General features: G+C 49.1%; 9 protein-coding genes across 11 annotated transcripts; 5 read left to right on the top strand and 4 right to left on the bottom strand.

Annotated features, from left to right (window-relative positions):
• Window positions 1–142: 142 nt before the first annotated feature.
• On the bottom strand, window positions 143–10,171 carry FOXG_19773 (uncharacterized protein). The gene is made up of 2 exons (XM_018400038.1): window positions 7,260–10,171; window positions 143–7,201 (listed from the first exon to the last, which is right to left on the bottom strand). The coding sequence occupies exon 2, from the start codon at window positions 4,468–4,470 to the stop codon at window positions 4,057–4,059; it is 414 nt and encodes a 137-aa protein (XP_018244798.1). The 5' UTR covers window positions 4,471–7,201; window positions 7,260–10,171; the 3' UTR covers window positions 143–4,056.
• Window positions 2,950–3,195, top strand: FOXG_08209 (uncharacterized protein; the record flags this gene model as incomplete). The annotated part of the gene is made up of 2 exons (XM_018387006.1): window positions 2,950–3,050; window positions 3,102–3,195. The coding sequence occupies 2 exons, from the start codon at window positions 2,950–2,952 to the stop codon at window positions 3,193–3,195; spliced, it is 195 nt and encodes a 64-aa protein (XP_018244802.1).
• FOXG_08208 (uncharacterized protein) lies at window positions 5,173–5,861 on the top strand (the record flags this gene model as incomplete). The annotated part of the gene is made up of 2 exons (XM_018387005.1): window positions 5,173–5,447; window positions 5,507–5,861. 2 exons carry the CDS (start codon window positions 5,173–5,175, stop codon window positions 5,859–5,861), a joined length of 630 nt encoding a protein of 209 aa, XP_018244801.1.
• FOXG_08207 (uncharacterized protein) lies at window positions 7,118–9,692 on the top strand (the record flags this gene model as incomplete). 2 transcript variants are annotated; one of them, XM_018387004.1, is made up of 3 exons in its annotated part: window positions 7,118–8,541; window positions 8,596–8,705; window positions 8,758–9,692. In XM_018387004.1, the coding sequence occupies 3 exons, from the start codon at window positions 8,263–8,265 to the stop codon at window positions 9,047–9,049; spliced, it is 681 nt and encodes a 226-aa protein (XP_018244800.1). In that variant the 3' UTR covers window positions 9,050–9,692. The 2 variants fall into 2 exon arrangements, with proteins under 2 accessions (XP_018244800.1, XP_018244799.1); XM_018387003.1 differs by having other exon boundaries at window positions 8,263–8,705; window positions 8,758–9,677.
• FOXG_08206 (RNA 3'-terminal phosphate cyclase) lies at window positions 10,169–12,985 on the top strand. The gene is made up of 2 exons (XM_018387002.1): window positions 10,169–10,840; window positions 10,892–12,985. Exons 1-2 carry the CDS (start codon window positions 10,708–10,710, stop codon window positions 11,974–11,976), a joined length of 1,218 nt encoding a protein of 405 aa, XP_018244797.1. The 5' UTR covers window positions 10,169–10,707; the 3' UTR covers window positions 11,977–12,985.
• Window positions 12,064–13,802, bottom strand: FOXG_08205 (uncharacterized protein). Of its 2 annotated transcripts, XM_018387000.1 has the most exons (5): window positions 13,705–13,802; window positions 13,287–13,629; window positions 13,062–13,234; window positions 12,852–13,012; window positions 12,064–12,798 (listed from the first exon to the last, which is right to left on the bottom strand). In XM_018387000.1, exons 2-5 carry the CDS (start codon window positions 13,497–13,499, stop codon window positions 12,344–12,346), a joined length of 1,002 nt encoding a protein of 333 aa, XP_018244795.1. In that variant the 5' UTR covers window positions 13,500–13,629; window positions 13,705–13,802; the 3' UTR covers window positions 12,064–12,343. The 2 variants fall into 2 exon arrangements, with proteins under 2 accessions (XP_018244795.1, XP_018244796.1); XM_018387001.1 differs by lacking the exon at window positions 13,705–13,802 and having other exon boundaries at window positions 13,287–13,704.
• Window positions 13,803–14,061: 259 nt separating this feature from the next.
• On the top strand, window positions 14,062–17,736 carry FOXG_08204 (uncharacterized protein). Its single transcript, XM_018386999.1, has 2 exons — window positions 14,062–14,452; window positions 14,505–17,736. The coding sequence occupies exons 1-2, from the start codon at window positions 14,361–14,363 to the stop codon at window positions 15,673–15,675; spliced, it is 1,263 nt and encodes a 420-aa protein (XP_018244794.1). The 5' UTR covers window positions 14,062–14,360; the 3' UTR covers window positions 15,676–17,736.
• Window positions 15,809–17,869, bottom strand: FOXG_08203 (uncharacterized protein). The gene has a single exon (XM_018386998.1). The coding sequence runs from the start codon at window positions 17,502–17,504 to the stop codon at window positions 16,062–16,064; it is 1,443 nt and encodes a 480-aa protein (XP_018244793.1). The 5' UTR covers window positions 17,505–17,869; the 3' UTR covers window positions 15,809–16,061.
• Window positions 17,870–18,106: 237 nt separating this feature from the next.
• FOXG_08202 (acyl-protein thioesterase 1) lies at window positions 18,107–18,883 on the bottom strand (the record flags this gene model as incomplete). Its single annotated transcript, XM_018386997.1, has 4 exons — window positions 18,107–18,208; window positions 18,256–18,653; window positions 18,700–18,735; window positions 18,785–18,883. The coding sequence occupies 4 exons, from the start codon at window positions 18,881–18,883 to the stop codon at window positions 18,127–18,129; spliced, it is 615 nt and encodes a 204-aa protein (XP_018244792.1). The 3' UTR covers window positions 18,107–18,126.
• Window positions 18,884–18,890: the final 7 nt, after the last annotated feature.

Raw genomic sequence — 18,890 nt, 5'->3', positions numbered from 1 at the left:
GTTTAGAAAGACATGGGGTCATAGCATTGAGTTTGGTCTGCGCAAACTTAATCGTCACAAGCGAATAGCACTAGGATTTACTCCCAAGGGAGCAGAGTCACCGAGTTTTCAATATGTCAGCACTGCTCATGCATCTCACACCACATCACATCAGTGACATTCCCCAGCAGAGCAGCTGTAAGCTTGTCAGGCATCAAAAGATTGATTCATCGGTCCAATTAGCTTCCTCAGGACGGCCCAATATGTAACGTTTTCCTCTAATATGATCTATCACTAAGTTCTTCACATATGAAACCTGGTCCCTGAAGATTTCACACCCTCTCGCGCTTGTGCAACATATCAGGAGCACGAATAGAGTCCACATATGATCGATAACATGCGAGTTTTAGACGACGCAGCAACATCACACCTTCCTTGATTGGATGCAATATTTGTGATGGAATCGACTGGTCGATATGGATGCGCAGGCCGAGAAAAGTGAGGCTGACGAGGAGCTAGGCTCGCCTGGAAGTTCCGGGACGCTCGAATCATTGTTGCGGATACCCTCACTACTGTTCAGAGAGCTCTGACACATTCACTGTGTTTTGTGAGATAGATGGGTGGTTGGGTAAGGCTTGAATTGTATGATCCAGTCATTGGGGCTTTGGGTCACAGTGAATTGGACGGTACATTTGTTGCGGCCCAATGCATTCTTGAACCCAACACATTTGACATTGATCTTGACCCAGCCAGTAGCTTCTACTCTCCAGATTGTATAACTTGTACTTGTACGAGATCCTTCGCCAAGCACAAGCCAACTGATCGGCTCCTGGGTCCTTGCACGCCTAGCAATCATGTGTGACGAGCAAGTAGATCTCCAGGACCAGGTCACTATCGGCAATTAGACTACTATGAGTCTGCCACGTGGTGCGTCTACCAATGCCAGGTTTGTTCAATTAGTGCTCCAATGCTTCGTGCGTGGACCTGGTAATGCCACTGGCGCGGCACTGCGTCTAGACGACCAATCACCGTCAGGTTGGATCGACGACACATCAGATTTGTCTAGGTTGAAAAGACCATGGAAGTGACTTCATTTGAATTTGGCTTTTCCAACAGTTGACAATATACTTTTCCGATAATGTAGCGGTTGAAAGTTGAGGTAGATGTGCTGTCAGCAACAACGGCGTTATGCGCCAGAGGTAGCAACACTCAAGTTGAAGGAGTTGAGAATCCAGACCCAACCTGCCAGATTAGGCATTACGCGAAACCATTTGTGAACATTGCCAATTTTTGAACTCATGGCCTTGTGCTGGGCGCAACGTAACGAGCCGGGCTCTATGTCCCTCAGGGATTTGTGTCAGAAGCCGGAACTCAATGCGAGCGGGCCAAATGCAGAAATCCTTCATTGCATCCATCTACCTGGTTGAATTTCGAATAAAAAATCGGGCAAAGAAACTTATTTTAATTTCAGCAATTCTGAGAGGCATCAAAAGCGCCTGAGATTCCGAATTCCGAAACGCTCCTTGATATTCTCTTGAGTAATTTGGTGTGAGAGAACCTAATGATTGGTAGAAAGCTCGGCAAAAGTGGTTGCCTAAGGGGTGGGTGTTTGTATAGAAACCCAGAAAACTCACACTCTCGGGGCCCTGCTGATCCAGAGAGTGGCACAAACATTAGTCGAAAGATTTTTGAAAGCCGATTATTGCGCTTGACCTCCGGACATTGAAATCCGCACATGTGAGTAGAATCCTCTCGGTGTGCTGGGCCTCTTTTGCAGTTGCTTACTATCTTGTCGTGGGAAGTGCGCGTGAAGAGGCAATGTACGTCATGACGTGGTGAAAAAGGGGGCGATGCTGAGAAAAGCTGTGCAGCTTCATCAAACTATTAGCTAGGCTTTATTCAAGTCGATCTCAGGGCTGTGTGCCAGACATCAGAAGCGAAGCCAGGCAACCGCAGTAGACATGCAGCACTTTTGGTTCAGGCGGTATGCTGCACAGCGACCAGCACGACGCATGTCTTTGGACCTTCGCAATGAAAACATTTCCATTGGGGCCACTCCACGTTCATGAAATATGCGTGGTCATGGATCCATTCGGTCTGCGATTTAGGAAGAGCCGTAAGTGTGCATGCCAGGGAACAAGTCATAACAGTAGCGATGGCTGGGTGCTGAGGATTGTCTGCCTCGCAGCTTCCATGAGACCTGCCGATTATGCTGTTGGGCAGGGCGGTTTAAGGCCGACGAGTCGGAAGTGTGACTGAAATTCAGCGTCATAGGGCAGTGCAGTCATGATTATCCCCTCTAATCTGAATAGTGTCACAAGAAAACCACAGCCTTGAGGCGTAGTGTCCGCAGAACCAGCCTCCAGTAGAACCAGGGGCGGTACTCACACGGCTGTGCCCAGCAATGATCTTGAGGTACGACTAGCAGTTGTCACAGTTCACTGCTTTGGGCACGAATGTGGGTACCTAAGGTCTTTGAAGGGATCAAGTTGCTTTTGAGCCGCATGCCATGGTAGATTATAGAAGGAGCCAGGAGGATTTCGTGCCGATGAAGGACGAAGTAGATAGCGATCAATACGAAAGTGTTTTCTTGCAACCATATTCATGTTATGGATCCATCAAAAGCAACGCATCTCAGACGCAGTAGTCGGAAGAAAGTCTTGACAACCTCGTTTCACAGCGGTCGGCCACGCACTGTACCCTCCGAGGGCGGTAATGCCTCCACGCACAGCACTGAAACAATAGGCCACAGTCAAGCGAGAGCTTCTCTTGGCAAGACTCGCACTGGGATTATAGCCGCCTCTATCGGGGATCGGACCAAAGAAGCCCAGGTGTGGGCTTGGTTGAGGGATGCTGATCGGCCCTGGGAAGGTTTCAGTTTGCCGAACGACTTGTCGAAAATCAGCGAAGGTTTTCCCTATAACACGAAGAGGGAAAGAGTTCAATCCTCTCAAAGAGAACGGGACCAAAATGACCTTGGCAACAAAGCTCGGCTGGTGGCTTCAGGATGCAGCTTATTCAGTGAACAGGGGGAGGGACCACAACCAAAAAGGCATTGTGCAGAACCTCTGGTAAGTTCACAGCCCGATTTGTTCGACAACATTCTGACATGCTGCCACCAGTGAAGTGGTCCTGATCTTTGCAGAGTCTCAACGCGAAAACCGGGAGCGCAATGTCCTGTTAACCACTGCTTCAACTGTGGACTTCATCGAATAGCCTGGCTTGCTCTCATTCAATCTTTTTCCTTTTCGAGGAACCTGAAGCACAGGATATCACACCACGTCTTATCCCGGCAAACAACGTAATTGGACATGCAATCGCACGATGCAGACATTTGGGATGCAAGGGATCCAAACATGGCTAACACTGCTGCAAACTAGCGAATTGTGGTGTCCGTGATCAATAATAGTCAAAGGCACATGCGGCAGCGATTGTGACATGCGAGTTTAGTTTGCAGTAGTTTTTGGAGGAAAGATGGGGGCACCGTGGATGTTGGGATTGTTCAGCTGGTCAAGTAAACCAACATCAATGCCACCCCAAGTTACAAGGATGGATGAGGGTCAGCGGGGTAACCATAATTTGAACAACATCAGGGTTTTATCTTTATCTTCACCTAGTCATTAGTAACATGAAGGAATACAATATGATTGTGTACTTATCTTGCATGGTATATCACTCCTTTTCATTGGTAAGGTGTTGCTGTGTTGATGAATGAACCTCGAACGTACAGCGGATGCTGGGGTACTCATTGCGTTCAGCCTCATCGGGGGTTTGCCAATCCCCGTGAATGTTACATTTACTAGCTCTGCTTTCCCCGGAATCTCCTAAGGTTTTCGGGGTTGCCGAGACCTTTTGCGATAAGTTCCTTCTGTGGCTGCTTGAGATGCGAAAGTAGTAGGTCCAGCAGTTTTAAGTGAAACAATTTTACCCTCTTCCTTGTGTATGGCTGGCTAAGAGAACAGTGAATCAGTAAGAGAATATGCTGTTCTCTTGTACAAATAGTATCCATTCCATATCATTCACACACAAATCCACGAAGGAACCTCCGCAAGCAGGAAAGGATCGACCATGCTGCAGCTACCCTTCATGTCGTTGGCACAAGGTTATTGTTGTCAGCCGCTGCCAATCTTCCAAGTCTTCCTTTGTTGTAAAATTGCGTTTCTTTTCACCCTTTCCCTGCACATTGCGCGAAACTAAACAACAGAACTGAAAATTCGTATGTTCATCTGCGCTTTGAAGTTTGGGATTTTGTCTAAGCCGAATGGTTTTAGTCAAGCCTTTTCCGATTAGTCGCCTCCGAAACCATGCCAGGTCGCAACCTGACCAGAGTATTTCGACCCGTTTGTTGCGTTCCCTTGACCCAACCAAACACAGCCAAGGGACGCGTATAACTAGTTGAACAGCGGATGAATCTCGATAGGATGTCTGCTTGGTCATCCTTTCTCGCAGGAGTAGCCGCTGCCGCTGACATACTGCCTTTGTGCGTACCATGCGAACCTTCTCATCGTAGGTAATCTACGCTGATGATTTCGAACATGTCGTCATCCCAAGGATCCATCTAATAGATGCCTTTTGCCTCTGAAAGTAACATTCCGCCTAGGTATATGCCTCGTGACAGAAGACCCAGTCAACAGCAGCAAACCAGATGCCGAGGCGAGCAAATTGACTCCCATTCCCAGGTTGGCCATGTTTCTTTCATGCCACGACAACCTCTCGTATCGCCACAGGCTGATGTAAATCGACCCTGTCTTGTAATAACCCTTTCATTCTCCTAGCACATGTTGTCGTGGCTGACCTTCGCAAACTGGCAGAAGTTGCGAGGCCAATTCGCTGGCAAACCGTATGACGTCCAGCCTTCATCAAAGCAGCAATGTCTGACGAATATCGGGCCCTTGACAAGCAGTAGTGCTGTACAAAAAAACACAAAAAAAAAAACAACAACGGGTTTATGAAGTGTTTCATCTCTGCAATCTGATCAACCTTGCCCAAGCTTGCCACAAGCCCTTTACCGCGTAACAGAGAGATGGCGCATTAATACCCCTTTCATGCCCGCCATGCGATGATTGCCAGTTAAAAGTTTCTTCACAGGAATCTGTCGCCCACCAGATACATCCATCCCACCTCTTACTCTCAACTGTTCTCATACGTTCATGATAGTTGGCTCTTCCCCCTGAGGATCCTCGTCGAACAACCATGACCTCTTCGGGAGATCGCTACGCCAGAGATGCGAGTGGATTCTCGTCTCCGGACGCGAATATAACCCAGAGCCATGCAAGGCAAGCACCGCAGCCACAGCGCCAGACTCCTGCACCCCAGGATGTCATGCCGCACCAACACCTGCTCCAAACTCAGCACTCTGGAAAAGCCTACTATCCGGATCAGAGCCGATCATATCAACAAACAGCCTCAAGTCAAGGCGCACTGGGCTACACCTATGCTCCAACAAATCAGCCCGCCTACCAGGGAAGGTATGTGAGGGTGATATCATTGGAAAGACAACGACCACCAGCTAACCCATTCCGAATAGTCGTATTACCCAGGGATCCAACGATACTCCTGGCGATCAATACCAAATAAATTTGCCAGGGGCCCAACACTCGCTGGATGACCCTCGACAAAGAACAACCGACTTCGTTAACGGCCAGCAAATTCGAACTGAATCGTCTCCTGATGAAGCCGAACAAAACGGTATCAGGCGTGGTACCAACACTATCTCACAATTTGACAACCAGTTCACAAGGACTGTCGATACCAGCACTTCGGCCAATAATGCTCAGAGGGATGAGCGATATCCTCAATACAATCGTCAGAGTTATCCTGGCTATCCCAGAACCCTCGACTATTGCGGCCAAAATGACAGCTCGTCACATGCACAGCGGTGAAAGAGAGATCGAAATTAACAGAGTGCGAAGTCTGGGGATCAGCATGGGGTCTAATGGCACTTGGACATGTTATCCTGTTGGTTTCTGCCTCGGCCTGATATATCCCGTGATCTCATACGCATTACTCTTTCTGTCGTTTCTTGAAGGAACACCCGTTGCTATATGATTTTGGTGTTTTGGCTGGTTGGTACACCTGGTGCATGAATAGCTTTCATGATCAGATTGTTTTTTCGATTTCAGGAGGGTCTTGTCTGTTGTTTAGAAGCCCTATTATTCTGAAGACAAATCTTTATCAATCAATGCAATTGATCTGGACAACCAAGGTCATCGCGAGACTAATGAATCAGATGTTGGCTGGGTAGTCTCTAAAAGGGTGGATCGCCGGCGAATTTTGGTGTAAGCCACAACCGTGTATTTCCCCCGCGGAGGGTCGTGTCTTTCGTCCACCATCCAACTTCTCCAATAGGTGATGGCTGCATGAGAAAACAATAGCGCGATGCACCCAGAAATGGTGCATACACTGCATGCAAGTTCGCAGCTTCACACCCAAGATCTGTCCACTTGACAGAGAGTGATTTCCCCATTGCATCTCACGCTGTTTGCTAATGGCCAGGCTAGTGAATCAGCCAAGCCAACTGCGAATCATTTAAACGGCATTCCGCTACGCTTGTCTCAATCTGTATGTGATGGAGAAGAGACGCGCATTGATCGTGATGACCGTTGATTAAATGAGTTGTTTGTTGGAGGTAACACCCGTCACTGACTCTGATCTGGAGCCTGGCCATCTTGGCCAACTTAATCTTGTGCATCCGCTCATCGTATAGTATGTTGGACGTGACCCCTGTAGATTGGAGCTTCGTGGCGTACTTAAACAGTTCACTGTCGTCTTCGATAGTGTAAAGCCCTCTTAAGTAGACCTTCAAGCCCCCAACTGCACTGAGATAGCGGTAGTTTTATCGTATTAATACTTTGAAAGCCTGCAAAGCCCTGTAGGCTGATGGGAATGTGCGACAAAAGTTACTCTCTGCTGAGACCTGGCACCAAAGCATGTGCTCTGACAGGGTGCCAGCCACCAATATTCACAGCTGGAAATCAGGCTGAGGGACGTTTGGTGACAATCAACCCCCAATACATAAAACATGGAGGGTCTGTCTCACACCACTAGAGAATCTCGGTGCTGGGAATGAAGGTTCCGAGCTGAAATCTGTATTCTTGGGGGCCGACGCGTGCAGATTAGGAGAGTGGCTTAAAGGGAGGAGATGTTAAGTAGTCCCATATGTCCACGGTTGTGGTTCCTTCACCTGAAACTCTTGCTTCTGGCCATAAAATACGAGAGACTTCTGCAGTTCCGCACTGGTCAGTCTTTCTTGTCGAGTGTTGGCAGATTCAGGTCGTTACCATGGCACTGGCGAATCCCACGTCCACGTCAGCAGGTATGGCTTCAGCCTTCTGTTCTGTTTCGCATCCGTTTCGTTTCGTTTCGTTTCGTTCAATCATCAAAGAAGGCCTGGAATGCTCTTATGAATGAGAACATGGTGTGCGCCTCGCCCATAAGAATCTTCCACTTATGGGACCTCGTTTGGAAACTCTCCAATCGGTTTATGGCCCCCCAGGCTGCCTTGCCCGGGCTGCTATGTCATTGTACCAAGGACCCGAGGCGCCATCTGGTTGGATGCCGCCTGAAGACCTGGTAGCTTCGACACACGACGACTCCATCACTCCAAGTCGACCAACGAACACGCTCCCTTTTCTTTTTCTTCACGTCGATTGCTTCTTCCGTTGATCCACTACTTTTGGGTATCCTCCAACAAAATTCGAAGACTACCGGGATGATCGGTGCTGCCTCTGCTTTGTGCCAGCACATGTACAGTAGCCTGTACCCCTGTTGTGAGCTTACTAGTCAGTTGGACGAAGTGACTCTTTTGCCGTCACGTCTTTCAAACCTCATCCATCGATATCGGGACCATCATCAACTTTGACGACGTACCGTATTGCTGATCGTTATTCGCATCGTCTCGCCTCATCGGCCAATCACTTCTTCGGTTCCATTAAACAGCTGGGCGTGTCTGCGGAGACACGCAAAAGCACCATAATCTTGTACGGAGCCCCGTGTGTTATCACATCTGGAACCAGCCCTTTCCAGTCTTTGCTGTCAGGAAGAACATCGCTCTGTTCATAGAAACAGAGTGACTGGCGACTCGATCCATACTCTTTTCCAGCAACCGGAAGAATCTTGCCCGTAGCTTCCTCGTCGATACTCCTCGAGCCTCATCCCCTGGAAGTTCCGTCTTGCGTGGCATCTTTCAACCTCTGGTACAGCCGCCAGCATCGAAGGCAAGGAGGATATTGGTAGTTCAGGGGCTTCACTAGCATCATTCAGTGTGCTTTTATACGTCCTACCATGGATCCTCATTCTGAGCTTCGCGGGCCCGTGGCTCCGATGTGCATTACCTGCTCACAAGCATGTGAGAGAAAGAATGGTCGTTGGGTGTGCATCAACTGTGACCTTGCCTATAAGTATGATCAAGGAGATCTCAAAATAGTGTCCCAGGACAGTCCCACTACCTATGGTAACGGGGTAGTCTCCCGGCCTCTTCCGGGAGCGCAAGAGCAAGGCCATGAATCTCCCTCTCCCTGTCTCCCTAAGACAGCAGACGAATGTGAGAACCACAAAGCCTGGGTAAGTTATGGGTTACTGCATCTCCCTTCAACAGAGAGCATACTAATAGTGCAGACTCTCCCATATGTTGTCGAACAGGACAGCCCGTCGAGTCATGATCGGACCAGGGATGGCTCTGTGCCCACACTTTCTCAAGTGTATGCCTTCCAAGGAAGCTGTGACAGGTTTGTCGATTGTGCTTCCACCCGGATAGTGACAAGTCTAATGGCGAAGTAGTGTTGACCACGGCTGGCGGGTTGTGGATAATGGCCCAAGCCAGGAGAGAGCTGAACCAAACGAATCCTATGAGCCGATGGACCTCGATAGCGATGATGAGGAACCTAACGACGACGCGCTTCACTCCTGGATCGATGAAACAACGAGACCGGGAATGAACGGGAGACAAAGAGACATTAGCCACGTCTTGGATCGAGTCGCCTTTCTCGGTCTGGATCGAGACACTTCTTCGATCGCACTCCAAGACGACATGATGCTCGAAATTTCCGACGACACAGATATGGAGGAGTGAAACATGTCTTTCTGGCTTCCAGCCTTTGGGAAAATGAGGTGTAGGGGACGGGAGTGAACATGGCGATAGAGACTTCTAGAGGACACACTGAGTGCGTCCACGCCCTCTTCTGTCGTGCCTGTCAAGGTAAGCAGCAGTCTTTCCAGTTTCTATACGTAAACGTCGATCGAAGGGCAGGCACCCCCCGCTGCTGGCAGTTAAGGTACGATATGAAGAATCGGGAAAGAACCATTGCAGCCGGCGCAGACAGGCGTGGTGCTTCGGGTTGCATGATAGATGAAAGATTAAAAGGAGTGCAAGGAAGATACTGAACGTCTTCAATGCTTATGATGGATGATAATGACTAGGATAGGGCAAGGAGGGAATGCGTTGATTGCTTTCGCTGGGAATTGTCTTGGCTTGGGATGGCTTTCTCCTAGACTGTTTGAGCGTGGTGGTTTCTTGGTTTCGCTTGTATTGGTGGTCTATTTGAAACGCGAGGCAAGCTGCAATGATATGTCACTTTCTCTCAGCGCCTTGTTCAATTGTATTTGAGACTCTGGTCCCGACATCGAAAGCTCGCCATACCTACGCAACCAATTCGTAAATGATTCAGGCTGTGTAAACTTATTGCTTGCGAACATTCTCCATCCCTTTCACTGGGTATAATGATCATCATCCAATTGGTGATGGCAATTGGTCAACGTCGCCGCAAGCTGCCACACCGGCTGTGCTTGGTAAAAAGTCAGGCGTGGCAAAGAACACATCATCTCCAATCGTTGAGAAACGAACAGAGATCATCCCTGTGGCTGAGCCAGGGCCGTGGGGTGTATTTCATGTTGTGTGAGTGGCATCTTGGAGTCTCCTGTGCTTAAACGCTTGAGTAGCATAAGCTGAAATGACGTAACGAAAGATTCATGAGAAGGTGAGGGCGCGGAAAGAAACCTGAAAAATGAAGAAATGAGATGAATAGGGGAAATGGTAAACGAGATCAAATGGCGCACTTGGTGAAGCCACTTATGAAAGTCCGGGGTAATCGCCTGAAATCACCGGACCGCCGGCCCCACTCCGCCGGGATCATTAGCTGCCTCCGGCAATTTGCATTCTTTCGGGTACCCGCTTATGTTTGCCTGTTGCAAACAGATACCCTGGGAATCACCAAACCGGCTGTTCGGCTTTTCATATATATAGCTGTCTCAAAATCTTTTTGCTGGACACGAGGAAACACCGGAACTCGTGTCAGACCGCCTTCGGAGAGGCCGAGGGTTCAGCTTGGTCTATTCATGACTGCAGATCGCCTGTTGTCAGTCATTCTTTCAGCTGTGCATTCTCGTGGTTGATCTTTAAGGGTCCAGTTGGGTTGTTGAGAATTTATAACCTTTTCTGTCTCTGAACCTTCCGCTAGAGCTTCGTTGCCTGCCCATCAATCCACGAAGATATTAGCTTCTTCGGCAATGAGTCACATTAGTGAATCGCAGCTGCATGGTGAAGGACTTTCAACACAATATATAGACAATCACCGGATGCTCTTTCACTGTTGTTCACGCTGTTTTCATGGTGGTACATCATTGAGGTTTTAAATCTTCTGTTTGATTTGACCTTCCACAACGAAACTCCGACCTATCAAGTTCAGCTTACCACAAAAACCCACCCTACTAGGTATCAACAGAGGCGACAAAATGAAGCCTGTGGAACTAGACGGAAGAACAGGAGAGGGCGGTGGACAGGTTGTAAGAGTCGCAATAGCAATAGCTGCCTTGACGGGACAGGCTGTCACCATCACCAACGTCAGAGGAAATCGAGAACGTGGAGGTGAGTGATACCTAAACACGTACTGCAACGCCACCAGCTGATATCTCCCAGGTCTCAAGAGCCAGCACGTCACGAGCATTCAGTTCCTCGCGAAGATAACAGATGCAGATGTGGAGGGCCTAAGTGTAGGTTCCAAGACAATAACCTTCGCTCCACGACGAGGACCCACAGAACTATATCAACGCAATATCAATATATCAGCAGAGTCAGGTTCTGCGAGTACTCTCCTCATTTTGCAAGCAGTCCTCCCGTTTCTGATCTTTGCCGGCAATGATTCTGAGGAATCAGTCGAACTTTCAATATCTGGTGGATCCAATGTGTCCTTTTCACTTAGTTTTGAATATCTGGACCAAGTTTTCCTGCCAACATTGGAGGAACGATTTGGAATTCATGTTGAAAGGGCGTTAGAAAGACGTGGATGGAGCCTCGGTCCGCAGTCGAGAGGTCAGATACGTCTCAAATTTCATCCATTGATGATTGGTCAAACTCTGCGATACAAATCCCCAGAGCAACGCAATTACCCTGAGTCCTATGAGATCAAGTCTATTGATGTCAGCATGGTGGTACCTGGCAGCACACTCGAGAGGCTCCAGGCATCACTGACAAGGGGCCTGGGGGACCTCTTTTCTGGGGCAGATGTCCATTTCAAGCATGTTGAAGACACGAACCTAGATTCACGGTGGTACATACTGCTTGTGGCCCATTCCACATCTGGGGTCAGATGGGGACATGACTGGCTTGGATCAATACCGAAAAAGACTAAGAACAGGGATATGTTCGCCGATCAGGTATCAAGAAAGCTGTGTCGGGGTTTGTACGATGAGGTAGCTGTTGGTGGTCAAGTGGACGTTCATCTTCAAGATCAAGTGGTCGTTTTCCAAGCACTCTGTGAGGGATACTCTTCGTTCCCTCGAGGAGATGCCCCAGATAAATCTCCACCTGACACACTAATCGATGCCATGGGAAACCTGGATATTGGTACTGGCAGAATGAGAAAGGAAAAGACGCATGAGCCCTTCGGTTACGGCTCTCTTCATACGCAAACAGCCAGGTGGGTTGCTAGCGAGATGTTGCCGAGCGTGGAGTTTTACAACAAAGGCAACCTGGTGAAAGGGGCGGGTATATCAATGAAATAGACTCTGTTGAGAGCTTGATATTGCATACTTATGACTCAATGGTAGTTCATCACAAACGAGTATGAATGTGGTTAGATAAGGCCAAAACACCAATGAAAGCATGCATTTTGTTGAGCGGTGTGGGTTGGAATGTGACGTGGCTGCCTGAGGATGGCCTCACACATGAGCAAAAGTTTTAACTGGATGAGAATTACGCTGTATAACACGATTATTTTCGTTGGGTATAAGTTGGTCATCTCCGGCCAACCTCAACTTTGTCTGTGGCTGATGTCACCATAATGTGTCCGATCCTTAGTGTTCTCATAGCAGGCCTCGATAATTATGGCTGTTGCACTTTGCCTACACACTACCCCCAAAATAATGCTCATCAGGATGAAGGAACATCACCGAACCGGAACTGCGACCATCCGAAGCTGCCTTCATGTAAAGTCCATATCTGTTTTCCCCAGTCCTCACTGGCGGCGCCTGCAGCGATGAAAACTGGCATAAGGTGGTCCATGAAAGGGTGTGCTTGTTTGGCATCTCCCCGCTTACATATCGCCGCCATCCTTTCCTCTCGGATAGCTGGGTCGGCCTCCACGGCCTCCTTGAGAGCGTTATCGAAGCTCACAACATATGGGAGTGGCTCCGTGTTACCCTCGAACATGTGGTACATGTCACGTAAGTTGTGTACTGACATCCCGGCTCCGATGATGACTATCCCCTCATCCCTAAGTGCAGATACAGCACGTCCGAGAGCGTAGTGAGCATGAGGATCTTCGTTTTTGAAGAGCGAGACTTGAACAAGTGGTACGTTGAGTGGATTCGTTTCTGGGTTGAAAGCTACAACCTGTTAGAGCTTCACATATGGATATTCGTTGTTTAGAAAAACGCACCAACATGGAATCCAGAAAATACACCATGATCAAGACCTCGCTCCATTCCATAGGATTGGATACCAGCCTCTGAAAGCATGACCATAATCTTGCTCGCAAGCTCGGGGCTACCCTTGTTCGGATATTGAGCTTTATAAAAGTGATCGGGGAACTCGTAGAAGCTGAGATTGTTAACATAAACTTTGTGAAGCATGGAGTGATGTGACGCACTCATAAATGAGAGGAGTGTCTACAGCATTGTTAACATGAATAGCGCGCTCCTCTCCCATCCAATGTGCTGAGAAGACCACTACGGCCTTCGGCTTCACTTTCTGCGTTATTTCCCTTCCAATCTGTTGAAGGAACGGATACACGGGGTGCTTTGTGTTATATTGCACATCAGGCTTGATGTATGTCAGTAGCTATCCGCTTGAGCTTAAACATAAGTAGACTCACACCACCATGGCTGAAGAAGTATACAGGCGCCTTTGTTGCTGCATTCGTCTTTATTGGAGATGTTACATCCTTTTGTGAGTTGTACCAATCAAACCCTGCCCTCTGCAGAGTCGATGAGAAGGCTTTGAGTGGTGAAGCACCAAACAAAGCAATCATGGCTACGGCAATAGAGACGAAGCCGATCAATGATCGGAAAGATAGGAATTGGGTCATATTGAACAACGATAGGTTCCGGTAGCAACTCTTGAGTTACTGGTCAACCCAGGGTTGCTTAGAATAGATGTCTTCCTTTTACATGTGCTGTAAGTGTATATCCGAATATCCATCTCGGGAGAGGCCGGTCCTGGCAAATCCATCAGTGGATCTCGCTCAGCTGAAGTGGGATGCTGAATCAGCTCATCACAAAAAACTTGCTTACGTAGCCGACTGTGGAGGGGTCTGAGACATGGTTGCGCTTTTATGCTATGATACTCGAGCTGGAATCTGATTTATGAACGTAGTGTAGTCATTAAAATCTGGATCTCGTATAATAGACTGGGTGAACTTATGCAAACGAATAGAAAGCTCTAATCACAGACACAATCAAGGTTCAGGAGCCAATCACCGCTGACTTCAATCAGCACACAAACTTAGGACGACGCAGGATAAAAGGATCAAGCAAACTTGAGTATAAGAATATTGCTTAAACGCAAAAGGCGTAGAACAAAGAATGAGCCTGCTACCTATTGAATGTCTGGAAGACCTCACATCCAGAATTGGCTGTTACAGCTGGCAAGCTCAAGTTCACGGAGCCGGATAAACTAGCCCCACAACTGCACCAACGCAGCTACGTTCAGTGGTCGGTTGCCTGTGCAACTGCCAGATTAGCCCGCCAAAAATTGGAAGTCAACTTCAGAAACTGCTACTGGGCATGTGAACAGGCGGCTCGTCCAACCATCAGCAACCTCAACTCCTTTCGTGCAGACAAACATCGCCATCTTGGGTTTCGTATCTCCTACGGTATCCCTACGGCCCATCGATTCGACACCCCCTCCTCGCCGTTTGTCAGCTCCCTCTACCACCAAAGCCTTCATCATGGCTCCTCTCATTTTACACAACGTTCCTGACGACGAGTGTTACGTTGGGGATGATGGTGTGAAGCGACCATATGCCATGTATTTCAACCAGTATGTCTTCCTCTCTGCCCATTTGAATCAATGCTAACGTAACGCGAAAAAGACAAGATGCTCCCCAAGGAAGCGCACGATCACGTCGCAGCGCCGCCGAGTCTGGTTCGTTCGGTAAATCCACACGTCGTTCACGATCGCGTACTGGAACACCCGCGCGCAGTCGCGAAAATCCTACACTAGCTGCTGCAGACAAGCTCTTTGGCGACTGGGTATCGAACCAGGCTGCAACAGCGCCATCTCAAACTGTTCAGCGTAAGAGCAGTGGTTTGATGCAAGAAGAGGTTCCCGTCAAGCGATCTGTTACTTCAACACCCGTCGAGCTCATCCTTCGCGGCTACCGATCATCAACACAGCAGTACGCTGCTATCTCCCACTATGAATCCCTTGCCGGCGCGATCTTGGAGGATTACCCTCGCGAACCTCCTGCCAGCCAACGCCGATACAAATCTGAGTTGCGCGACCCTGCATTTACGCGACGTCGCAACCTGACAGCAGATGAGCGAGCTATGGTGAACCGCGCAGATGGCGGAGAGCACTGGGTGAAGGTCACCTTCGAAAGCAGAGAAGCTGCCGAAGCTGCTACTTTTGCCAGCCCTCAAAGGATACTGGGTCATCTGGTTTATGCTGAGCCATACCGAGGTGTTCCTCCCCCCAAAGACGAGGCTTGTCCCGATATCGAGGTCGTCTCAGACCATTCACGCTCACAGAGTATGCCTGCTGCTGTTCCCACTGCCAATGGTCGCAAGAGCTTCAGTGGGCCTACATCGTTTAACAGCCGGCTCCTCGATCTCTCTCCTCCTCATTCGCAGACATCTAGCTTTACCATGGATACTGGAACTATCAGCAACTCCCATGCCTCTACTGCTACGATCACCGAGCCTTTCCCTCTTCCTCAAGCTACCACATCAAGCATCGAACCCATGGAGATCCGCGATGGCGACAGCGTTTTCTGCCGCCGCATCCCTACTGCCCGTCGCGCTACCATTCTTCCCGCCGAGCAAGCTCTCCTACCTCAACAGACTATGATGCAACGGGTCGTCAATGCTATTCCGTTTGTGAAGTGGTTCGGCGGTAGCATGATCGGTAACGAAGTACCACGAACCGAGACCGGCGAGTTTGATTGGAGCAAGGCCAGTCTCTACTGGAAGCTTATCTGGTGGCTCGACGCTACTTTTGGATTATTCAGCGGCGATGTACTCAATGCCGACAAGGACGACTAGAGGACGTTCGGTCGGCGTTGGAAGCCAAAGATGTTGAAAGCAGCGTCCAAACGAAAGGGGTCGACGTCTAAACGACGACGATCGTCGGGCGGCCGTGATAGAATGTACGAGAGACGAAGAATTTGATCATTGACCACGGCGTAATAACGATCTTGGCGTCAGGCGTGTTATGGAATTGGGACAGTGTCTGGTTTAATCGACATGCTTAATAGATGGAGGGTGGAAAATCCACATAATGTTCTGTACACTATCAAACAAGAGCAAAGTTCTCTTGCAAATCTATTTCCGCCTCTCCGTGAAGAGAATATTTCCCAAATGTCCGTATAAACGCCCTTGTAGATGAAACCCGAACACGAGTATAAGTCATTTTCACCACTTGATCAGTTTCAGCTTGGACTCCTCTCTTCATCACCGCTCCATGCAGCTGCTGAACTAGCGTCAGTGATGAGTGGCTGTGAATTTGCCCTTTTTCTCACCGAACTTGGTGATCCTGTCCGGCCTCTCGTTTCCTCCTCTTGAACATTTTCTTTTTCATGCTCACCGTCCCCATTCTGCTGCTCTTCTGCTCCTGCATCATCAGCTTCCACTACAGGCATCAGGAGCTCCGACCTGTTCAATTCGTCTTCTCCGTTTTCAAGCCCTTCTGCTCTACCCCCTAGAGAATCATATGTCACATCTGTTGGAATGCGACGAATAGGCTGTGGTGAGAACGGCCTTGCGTTTCGGGGTTTGTTGAAGTCGGTTGAGAAGACGCTGTCACTGTCATTCATAACGCCGCCACTAGGTCTAGAGTCAGATGCCAGTGCTGCTAGAGATTGATACCGTTCCGTGTCCATAAGAAGACTGTCCCCTCTAGCGTGACTCCGGGATGGATCTGATCCTGTGTCGGCAAGTATGCTCTTAGGGGGGAGGATGGAGAAGAGCTTGGGTGTGTCGCCGCTACCGCCACTGCCCAAGTTCGCAATATCTTCCTCCGTTGCGAACAAATCTTGACCCTTTTCGAGAAGATCGTCCAGACCGCCTCCGCTCCAGCCTTTCCTCGCTAGACCTTCAAATATGTCCACTTCTGCACGTACAAGACTGCAGCTTGCTTCGACAATCCTTCCACTTGTCTCTTGACTCTCCCTCAATAGTGTCCGTGCATGATCGGCATGCAACGTCGTTAAGCCATCCAATTTTGTCGTCAATTCGACTAAATGTGCCCTAAATCGACCAACATCCCGTCTCCTCTGTTTATGCAACTTCATCCCTTCTTTCTCCAGTCGTTTGATTTCTTTGCTTTGTGCCTTGATCTTTTGTTTATACGTCTCCTCTTCATCGTCAATAACGGTCTGCCACTTGTCCAGGTCATGGAGCAGTGGTACTTCGAAGGATCGGTATACCGTCTCAGAGAGGATCTGTTGGTGATTGGCAACAAGGTAGTGTACTCCGGAGGCGGACATAAGCGTATCGGCTGTGCAGGAACCCTTGGTTGTAAAGCTTGCTGTCATATTAGTCCCAGAGGGACCGATGGGCTCGGCGCGAGCTTCCTTTAACCTAGCGCATGCTTCAAGTGCTGATCCAAATGTCGATGCGGCTGTTGATAATGCGGCGAGTGCCAGTCGGTAGCCTTTTGCGGAGGCGACAAGATCGGAGTAAGCTTGCTGAGAGAGCTCTAGGTCGGCTTTTGTAAGGACAGCATGTGAAGATCGTGGGGGTGGCGGCAAAGGCAGATTATACTGAGATAATGGATTTGCAGTCGACGCAAGAGAATAGACTGGCGATCCCGGAACGGGCGGTAGCTGTGACGGTGTCGGCGACACTGGACGCGATGTTGTTTCGGAGGCCATATTTGTTTACTTTGGGCGGTCGATCATCGGGGTATGCTCGGGCTTGTGAGACTGGTTCTTCCAGGCGCACAAACGGCACAACTTCAGATATCGTAGTGTGCTGCACAACAATGATGTCGATGCGTCAATTTAGATTTGACAAGTGACGGTCAAGGTTGTCGACATCTACCAAGGTTTCGGTTGGCGAATGTTGGAGAAGAAGTGGTCCAGGATCAAGGGTGTGCTGTTTCGAGCCCATCTCCCCACCGATAGAAGGTTCGCGTGCGCTAGGCGTTAGGGCACTTAGTGGCCCGGCCTTATCATGCAACTCGGTAGGGCGTTCTGAGGCACTCAGTAGTGGAGCGCACGTCATTTGGCGGGCATTCATCCATCCATACGGAGATTTTGGAGATCTTTTGGCATCACGAGGTTTCGATGAGCGATATCAGATATGGAGCACGCGGCATATGAAGTCCATATGATTGGCCCCTTCACATCTCGTGGCATAATAATGTGGTATCAAGTTTTTGGAAACCTTTGGCGGTTGATAGACTGTCTATTGTCTTCTATTTCGCACAAGAGAGTGTTCTGTCTTCAAAGGTTTATACGTCTATACTATATGAGGCCTGTACCATCTATGACTTTAGTTCTTGGGAGGCAATTGCTTTCTCAGGAACGCCTCAACCTCATCAAGCTCCTCCAGACAAGCAGAGTGACCCATACCACTAGCAAGAGTTAGCATCAACTTGTTAATATGGCGCTGGTCACTTACGGGTAAGTCTTGAATGTCACATCGTAGCCAAGCTCCTTAAGCAGGTCGGCACTCAGCTTTCCACGCTGGAAAGGAACGATAGGGTCCGCATCGCCATGGAACATCATCACAGGAGTCTGGCGGTTTGCATCCGTGGGCTTGACAAGGTCGGCAAAGGTTTTGGACAGGAGAAGCCATGATGAAAGGCCAACAATACCGCCCAGCTTGCTTGTGCAGGTGAGACCAGCAAGGAGTGACATGGCGCCTCCCTGGGAGAAACCTCCAAGAACAATACGCTCAGGGGGGATGCCAGAGTTAACCTCCTCTTGGATGAGATCATGGAAGTACTTTTGACTTCGCTTAATACCCTCTGTATCCTCATTGCGGACCAGGCTATCAACATCTCCGCCGAGTTGTTTCTGCTTCGTGTTAGGGTAGCCAATCAAATGTACCAGAGGAACTTACAACGTCAAACCATCCAGGCATTCTCATTCCCATGTTCTAAACGTGTTAGTTGAGTCTTGAACAGGCTCCTCGAAGGTCAACTCACCACGGTGATGGGAATCTCAGGAGCATGAGGCAGAATGAACTTGACTTCACTGAGCTTCTCTATTGCGGCGCCAGTTCTCAACAGCACTTGCCCAGCCATGGCCAGT

The sequence above is a fragment of the Fusarium oxysporum genome, chromosome 2, assembly GCF_000149955.1.
Source record: "Fusarium oxysporum f. sp. lycopersici 4287 chromosome 2, whole genome shotgun sequence".
Classification (NCBI taxonomy): domain Eukaryota; kingdom Fungi; phylum Ascomycota; class Sordariomycetes; order Hypocreales; family Nectriaceae; genus Fusarium; species Fusarium oxysporum.
This window is presented reverse-complemented; position numbering and strand designations above follow the sequence as displayed.

Bases quoted from the DNA above. Each gene is read 5' to 3' on its own strand.
- FOXG_08206 (XM_018387002.1), top strand. From the start codon at position 10,708: ATGAAGCCTGTGGAACTAGACGGAAGAACAGGAGAGGGCGGTGGACAG. The intron at 10,841-10,891 runs GTGAGTGATACC...GATATCTCCCAG, and splicing joins AGGAAATCGAGAACGTGGAG to GTCTCAAGAGCCAGCACGTC.
- FOXG_19773 (XM_018400038.1), bottom strand. From the start codon at position 4,470: ATGGTACGCACAAAGGCAGTATGTCAGCGGCAGCGGCTACTCCTGCGA.
- FOXG_08205 (XM_018387000.1), bottom strand. From the start codon at position 13,499: ATGACCCAATTCCTATCTTTCCGATCATTGATCGGCTTCGTCTCTATT. The intron at 13,235-13,286 runs GTGAGTCTACTT...ACATACATCAAG, and splicing joins ACTTCTTCAGCCATGGTGGT to CCTGATGTGCAATATAACAC. The intron at 12,799-12,851 runs GTGCGTTTTTCT...AACAGGTTGTAG, and splicing joins ATTTTCTGGATTCCATGTTG to CTTTCAACCCAGAAACGAAT.
- FOXG_08203 (XM_018386998.1), bottom strand. From the start codon at position 17,504: ATGGCCTCCGAAACAACATCGCGTCCAGTGTCGCCGACACCGTCACAG.
- FOXG_08204 (XM_018386999.1), top strand. From the start codon at position 14,361: ATGGCTCCTCTCATTTTACACAACGTTCCTGACGACGAGTGTTACGTT. The intron at 14,453-14,504 runs GTATGTCTTCCT...AACGCGAAAAAG, and splicing joins TATGCCATGTATTTCAACCA to ACAAGATGCTCCCCAAGGAA.